We start from the raw sequence: 8,272 nt of genomic DNA on the forward strand, positions 1-8,272 counted from the left end.
AGGGTGAGTACCTCTAGAGAAAGTTGTAAGAGAGAATAGAGAGTTCTAATAACTTTCTGATAAAAACCCTAATACAGATAAACTAAACCCTTACATACTGATGCCCTCATCGTGGGCCAACTCTATTGGACTGAAAGTAGGAAATTAAGTAAAAAACAAACCCAATGTTACGGCCCATGGTCCAACCTAGCTACAATACTACTAAATAAGGATTACTAAACTACTATGACTTCTAACAGGCTATAGCCCACAACAAGCCCTTTGTAACCATGGCCCATCCCAGGCCTTTGTCTTCATGTGAATAAATCCACGCAACAACAAGACTTCAGATCACTTCTCTTCAACAGAAAATACACTTAGCCGACAAAGTACGTTCCTCTGGAACCCTAACTCCATTCGTCTTCTTCCTCTCGCACGTCCAGGCCTCTCTCATGAGTTCTTCCTCTTCACATGGTTCTCAAGTGTTCTTCCTCTTCTCATAGTTCTCCTGGCCTGATTCTTACATTTTTTTTTAATAATATACTCGCTGACATCAGTGGGATGCTCATTCTCCAAGCATTCCTAGTCGTCATAATGAGTGTACGGAATTAGGCTAATTTGGTTACACATATAAGATAAAATAAAAGTTGAAAGTTGAATAAAATATTGTTAGAATATAATTTTTGTTTTATAATTTGAAATTTTGAATTGTTTATTGTATTTTTTTTTTAAAGTTTGAAAAAGTTATAATGATTAGATGAGATCAGATGAAATGGTTTGTGAAAGCAAACCAACCCTTAGTTTCTCTGCAACCACAAAACATGGAACGAATTGAGAAAACAAAAGAAGTATATATAAATATGTGAGTACTAATGTTACCTACAATTTTAAAGTGCGTAGATATTGCGTACTTTCAAAATAGAGTACATGAAAAAGTTAATTTTTTCGCATGAATTCTAAATTTTTTCTATTCCTTTCAAATGAAGTGCATGATATTTGCATTCAATAAGATTGTACAAATCATTTTCCTATATAAAATAAGAAAGATGACAAAGTATCTTTGATATCCAATATAGTACTAAGAAATTCTTGAATAGGCAAGAAATACTAGTTTTTTTTTTTTTTAAATATATATAATCTAGTTTTAAAAACTATGTATCCTTGAAGTATGTCATTTGTCTTCGAACGTGTAAAAACTAAAATGAGAAAAATCAAAGGACATTTAGCAAATTTATAAACTAGCTATATTGGCATTCGATGATCTTTTGTTGCGGGAATAACTAGTTTGTCTAAAAGCCTCGTTTTGAGATATATATATATATATATATATATATATATATATATATATATATATAGAATTTCTGTCTATAATTCTTAGTTTTAATTAACTTTGAGCAAACCCTTTCGAACTCAATTAGGACGTTAATGTGTTTGTTCTAGCATTAAATTAAAACAAAAAACTAAAAAAAGCATTTTTTGTCGAAAATATATTTGGTAAAACCTCCCATTTTCTGTTAGCAAGGTGAAATTCGAGAAGTGTTGAGGAAAATATTTCTAGGCATTGGGTTGGCTAGATAGTCATTTGCATACCATCATTACCTTCCGTCTGTTGAAAAGTTGCCCTCTACTAACATAGTAATATTCTCACAACCATTTCTATTTCTTATGAAGTTAAAAAAAAAAAAAATTCAATAAAAGTTGCCATCGACCAATCTGCCCCATTACCCTCTATTGTTCTAAATTAAAATGAATTAATATATTATATAATCTAATTGAAGAGAGAATATATAAGAAAAAGGCATATACAAAACATCTTTATTATTCTTAGAAAAATTCTATTATAAAATCGGTGCGTAGAGCAAACTTACAAAAATACTTATATGATATAATTTGATCGGAAAGATAAATTTTGAAATTTGAATTTTATAAATTAAATATTTTATTTAAATAATGTGGATGGTGTGTTCTATGCACCGACTTGAGATTAGAATAACTTTTATTCTCAACTAAGATTTGGATTGCTCCGTGGGGTGATCCAGCAATATCGATAGTTTGATGTGAGACATATATAGCATCTCAGACCCTCGGTGAAACCTCAGCAACCAACTCAGAATAATTTAATTGAAGATAGCGCACGCAAGAGTAACCTAAGTCGATAACTTTAGGCTGGATAGAGGGGGCCTTCCTTACTTACGTAGAATCCGAAGCAGTTGATAGAAAGCTATGTGAGCTGGTCTTTTGAGAGGTATGTCTTTTTTTGCATTTGATCATTTCATTTCTCACTCTATGTTCGTGCAGATTTTGTTTTGCAGGTTCTTATTTTGAAGGTTTTTTTGAGGCTTTTGTATAGTGGTTGAGTTTAGTTGGTTTTTTAGGCTTGGGTTTTGGTTTTATTATAATATTTGTAGCCCCCAGGCTTCGGGTTGTAACCACGGTTTTCCTCCGTCACAAGTGAGGGTTGATCAATAAAATTTGGGACGGAGTCACAATTAGACATGTGACTTTCGGCTCTTCATAAAAAAAAAAAAAAAAAAAAAAGTCGATAATGCTGAACTTGATGAGTTTGTAGATAAGGAATAGGTGTAGGGTTATCATGATTAGCTGTAACTAATTATAATCTTTATGCATGATCGCTTCTGATGTTAGTCGTAATCCTGAACTGCTGTAACCCATTATAAAAACAGAGCAATACAATATATCAAGTCAGGTATCAAATTAAAGTGTTATCATGATCCATTAAACTTCTATTTTCTAACTGGTTTGTGTGGCAACGGATTTTTGTAGTCCGGAAGGATTTTGGTTTCGCTTTAATGGATCCAAACATGTGAGATTTGGCCCATTTGGGTGTTTTTTCTTTCCTAAATTCTATTTAGACCAGATGGAGCTTTTACGTCGTACCAAAAATATTTTGGACAACATTAAATGAGTAAGAAGTAATGTAGAACACGCACTTCATGTTTCACTTGCTCTTTTATTTGAGACTCTCAAACTTGTAATGCCCTAAGGAAGCGTCAAGCCACATCTGGGCATATACTACAAAATTAGTAGTCAATAATATAATTAGAGCCCAATCAGAACATTATTAAAAGTAAAAACTTTTCATTCCTAAGTAATATGAGATCTCATATATCACATATCTAACTTATAATTTATCAGACTATATGCGGTATCACAATCTCCACCTTTAAACTAATTCCGATGTCCTAGCCTAGTCCACTGGCCAGTCCATTATAGGTGGCCAAAATGATTAGTAAATGATACAATTGAAGCCCTTTTAAAAAGCTAGAACTTCTTTCCGGATAGTGTGAGATCATATACATTACCTACTATTATTGCTTATCTGTCAATATGAAGTATAACAATGCAGGTATTATTTGTAATGCTTCAAGTGAGGCTCATGCTATATTTGGGCCTATATGCTCCGAAAATTAGTCAACAATCAAATTGGAATCACATTAGAACGTTATAAAGAGCAAGAATTCTTTATTCCTATTCCGAAGCAATGTGAGATCTCGAATACCACCTAACCTTATCACTTACCAATCAATATGGGATATAACAACTATAGAGCTTGGGTAGGAGCAATATTAACGCCATGAATAATAGTTCTTATTTGTAGAAAATGCGTACCTCTTATTATATTTTAGATTTCTCGTATTTAATAGCAAGTGTTTCTTTAGTGGGGTTGGGGTACATGATCATGTATGAGCTTCATGCACATGATGGGTCCCTCGTAGGTCGTCGAGTTCTTTTGGTGGACGCGCGATTATATACATGGTAATTAGTTTCGTGGACTATTGCTGTATAAAACTTCCTTGATTGAGTTATGACTTTTGTGATTCTTTATCGTATCACAAAGGCGTAGGGTGTTTAAAGAGGAATAATGCAAGCTCGATACAAACATGCCTATTAAAAAATCTAGAGTATGATATCCATCATAAAAAAAATGAGTTTATTTTACATGGATCTCTCTTTTTTCAAAGAGATTTATCACCTTAGAAAACGAAAAAAAAAAAAAAAAAAAAAACACATATTGATAGCATCAAATTATATATTACTACAGTACTACTGGACTGAGTAATAATAATCATTATACTTTTTCATAATATTCATATTCATATTAATGTAATACAACAAGTATTAATACATGCAGACGCGCCGGTGTAGATCATACATATATATATTTTGCATAAATTTACACAAGTCGATGATCCTTTCATAAACGCATGCAAATTATTAACATATATAAAGCAACACGACCTCCTTAATTTGAGGAAGCTGATCACTGCAGCTAGGTTTTCACAATTATTACTTAAGTACTGTTCTAAACATCAGTAGTACTCATGTAGATTGATTGCATCCATAAATATTATAAGATAGAGGTGCATGCATGCATGCATGGCTTACTAATTATTATTAACGTTAGCCGGTTTGGAAGACAGGAGCCATTTGGTGAAGTTTGGTAGGGTAGCATCATCAGCTCTGTAGTGTTTTTGAGTGAATTGGAGTAACTCCGACCATGTGAAATCAGGGTATGTTCTTGGCGCATCACCAGTACATGAAGATACAAGATCCTCAGGAGGTCTCACCACCTTGTCTTCTCTTGGGTTCATAAAGAAGGTCAACGACCTCCTCTCCTTGTCCCTGTTCACCAATGCCCTATGCAGACAACTTTTGTATTTCCCATTCGATAGTGCCTATATATCATGCATACCATGCAAAAGAGATATCAAATTAAATAATTATAATATTGCAATTAACTTATTTCCCGCATATATGTAAGAGGCCGCCAAGTTTATGTGCTTATGCACCACCAAATGAGAAGTACTATTCATTACTCTTTTAATTATTATTTTTTTATATGACATTAAATATTTGACATATATAAGATAATTAAATTATAAATTATAAAAAGTTTTTCAGCTATTTAATGACAAATCATGAAGTGATGATAGTGTTGGGAAAATATTGAAGATATAAAATATAATTGCATATGTTTTGTAAACTAGAGAATAAAATAAAATAACAAGAACAATTTAGAAAGAGAGAACCCAGTATTGAGACATGTTAAGATGGACATTTTCTTTAAAATAAATTTTGCCGCCTCCAAGTCTTAATATAGTGCAGTAGGCTTCTTAGTAGTCTATTCCCAAGGTACAACAATGTCGATTCCCATTAATCTTATTTTCGGTCACATGAAAGGAGATCTTTGAACCTGATATAAAATAGTCAAAGCCTAAAGAAAGACACAAAATGAAAGAAAGCAATGAAATGACACTCATAAAATGTCACAACTTTTTCTTGGCATAGTCACATGGTTTAGGTAGGCTGACCATGCACCGAACCAACACATAACCATGGCAGTGATTTACAATATTTTTTACTTAACAATAAACTATTTTAATCATGCTAAGCCTAAAACCGCCATATGGTTAGAAAGATTATAATGTGTTCAAGATTATCAAGGTACAGTCGATCACTTATAATATCTAGGTTCAACTACATTTTCCACAATGGCGGACAACGTTTATATAATTGGAACCCCCCCCCCCCCCCCCCCCCCCCCCCCCCCCCCCCCCCCCCCCCCCACCAATTATTATTTTTTTTTTAAATTCAAAATATCCCATAAATTTTCTTCGCTACAAAGTATAGAAAAGTGCCCTCCCAAAAAATCAATAATCTTCATATGTTATCTAAAATTTCTATGTAGATAGAAATGGCTGATCTTCAACCTTTTTTCCTATAGTCCCAAGATTTTGTATAATTTCTAAATATTATCTATTTTCTGTGATGTGGCCCTTCAAAATTAAATTAAAACCAAGTGAATGAGAAATAATAAACTTATTAATTTGTATCCCAAGTTTTTTATTATACAAGATTATGCTTATTAATATAGAATCCAAAGTGAAATAAATACAAGAAAATCATATAAGTTTGATGATCCATATAAAAAATAGTTGAGAAGTTTTATTCGATCCCTAGACTTCATTGAACAAGAAAAAATATATTTAAGACCTCAACTGTAGCATTATATGCTTAATGTGACACCAAATATCTAAGTTTTACATTAAATTTGATAAACTAGGTGCTTACATGCTAGCTAGAATGAAACTATATGGCCGACTGCCAAAAGATAACTTGATAGTTTTTATGAAGAACAATATTCAAAATATTTTATTAAGAATAAAAATAAATGAATATTATTCCATGAAACATTAATTATATAGTAAAATCTTAAAGAGAAGTTTATAAGTTGTGTTTTTGAATTTTATTTCTACATGTAGATAGCAAATTATAATTGAGATATAATTTTTATATATAGTTACGCTTTTATAATTTTTCATGAAATTAAGATTAAAATTAATTTGTCTATTTTATTTTATATAAATGTATCCTACGTTAGACAAGTCGGCCCCACTCGAAAAAATTTCTGGTTACGGCGCCACTGATCATTTTGTGTCTCCCATTAATAAAATATGATTGCATTATGAAGTTTAAACTATGTACGTACATGCATGCATCTGTGTAAGTAATATCAATACCCACGTGGGGATGTATATCTAAATATACACGTGTATATTGTGCCAATCAGAAGAAAGTGAAGGAGGAAATGCATGTGGTAGATCTTTTCATTAATTTTCTTTGGGTCATGATCAATTTTGCTTTATTTTCTGTACACATGCAGGTGATCAGCTGTACGTTTTTCTGTCCATTTTAACAAGAGAAATTAACGGAATAGCATAGCACATTGATGATTGATCTTAGTACGTGGAATATGGCAAGTGGCCGGTGGCGTGATTGGTGACGGTGGGGAAAAGCAGCAGCACTTGAGAATAAATGGTGCCGTTGATATTGGTAGAAGGAAAAAACTAAGAAAACAGCTAGCAATTTTTCTTAACATTTCATTTCTAGATCGAAGCCGACGTAAATATATACGTACGTACCATGAAAGTATCGCCGATGTTAACGACAAATGCACCTTGACGAGGTGGAACGGTCCGCCATTTGTTGTCGGAAAATACTTCGAGACCGCCAACTTGGTCCTGGTGAAGAATAGTTAAGGATGTCGGATCGCAATGGGGTCCCGTCCCAAAGACATGTTCTGGTTCTTTGCATGGCGGGTAGTAGTTGCATCTCATTATGGAGGAACCATCTTGGAAAAAGTGTTTGTAATGCTGCTGATCATGAATCCCCAAGCTGATTGCCATAAGCTCCATGATTGCAAGTGCTACTTCCTTCATTGCTGCACAATACTTTTGGTATACCAATCTACAAAAGAAGCAAAGTAGGGAATATATATATATATATATATATATATAATTTATTTGCAAATCGGTATGGAAGACACGTTCTATATACTTCTAGCATGACATTATTTGATTTGTGTAATATATACTTTCATCTTAGTAATGTGGAGGCCACATTCTGATTTACACCGAGTTGATATGAGAATGATGAATAAATCATGTGTATGTACCCTGTCTCTTCGAAATCCATCCCTAGAGTTGATTTGAAGAAGTCTAACACGACGGGGTGTGAGTCATCAGGCTCATAGAAGCGAAAGGATAATGTCTCCTTCCATGGCAATTTGGATGAAAAACGATCAGCATGAGCACCAGAGTAGCCCCATGAGTTAGTACCAGGCATTCTCTTAGCCCTAAGTTTCATGCTAACCGGGAGCTTAAAGAAACGATCCAAATGATCATATGCCATTTGGATGAGACGAGGATCGACACCATGGCCGGTAATTTGGAAGAAACCATGCTTCAAGCAGGATTCCCTAATGAGCATTGCAGCATCCTGAGTTGCCACCAAATCACCCTTAAGAAAACCTGAAAGATCCACAACTGGCTCTCTAAGCTCTTCAATGGCTTTCACTAAATCCTCTTTTGGCCAAATGAAATTCATGGGCACATGAGAGGATTCTTTCTGCAGCACAAACTGTGATTGTAAGAGAGAATCCCCTGCACCATGATCTTTCTGGCCTTCTCCAGCTTCTGAAAGAGAGGAAACATGAAGTGTAGAGACATTTGAATCCATTCGGGTCGATATATAGAAACGTGCATACAGAAAGCGCGCAGCTTGTGTTTGTGTATGCCTAATGCCACTATGCTATGCCACATGCATTTATATAGCTAGCTAGGATTCATCAGTGAGCCGAAGAAATGCATGAACCCGGACTTTGGCGAAGATGGAAAGGTTATTACTACAATAGCTACAGATTTAAGCGTGCATGATGATAGGGTTAACAGAACAGAACTTTAATTTGGAACAAGTTCAACTCCTCAAATCG

General features: G+C 33.9%; 1 protein-coding gene across 1 annotated transcript; it reads right to left on the reverse strand.

Annotated features, from left to right (window-relative positions):
- Positions 1–4,308: 4,308 nt before the first annotated feature.
- Positions 4,309–8,019, reverse strand: LOC121244780 (gibberellin 20 oxidase 2-like). The gene is made up of 3 exons (XM_041142990.1): positions 7,457–8,019; positions 6,924–7,248; positions 4,309–4,676 (listed from the first exon to the last, which is right to left on the reverse strand). Exons 1-3 carry the CDS (start codon positions 8,017–8,019, stop codon positions 4,386–4,388), a joined length of 1,179 nt encoding a protein of 392 aa, XP_040998924.1. The 3' UTR covers positions 4,309–4,385.
- Positions 8,020–8,272: the final 253 nt, after the last annotated feature.

Source organism: Juglans microcarpa x Juglans regia, chromosome 8S (assembly GCF_004785595.1).
Source record: "Juglans microcarpa x Juglans regia isolate MS1-56 chromosome 8S, Jm3101_v1.0, whole genome shotgun sequence".
NCBI classification, from domain to species: Eukaryota; Viridiplantae; Streptophyta; class Magnoliopsida; order Fagales; family Juglandaceae; genus Juglans; species Juglans microcarpa x Juglans regia.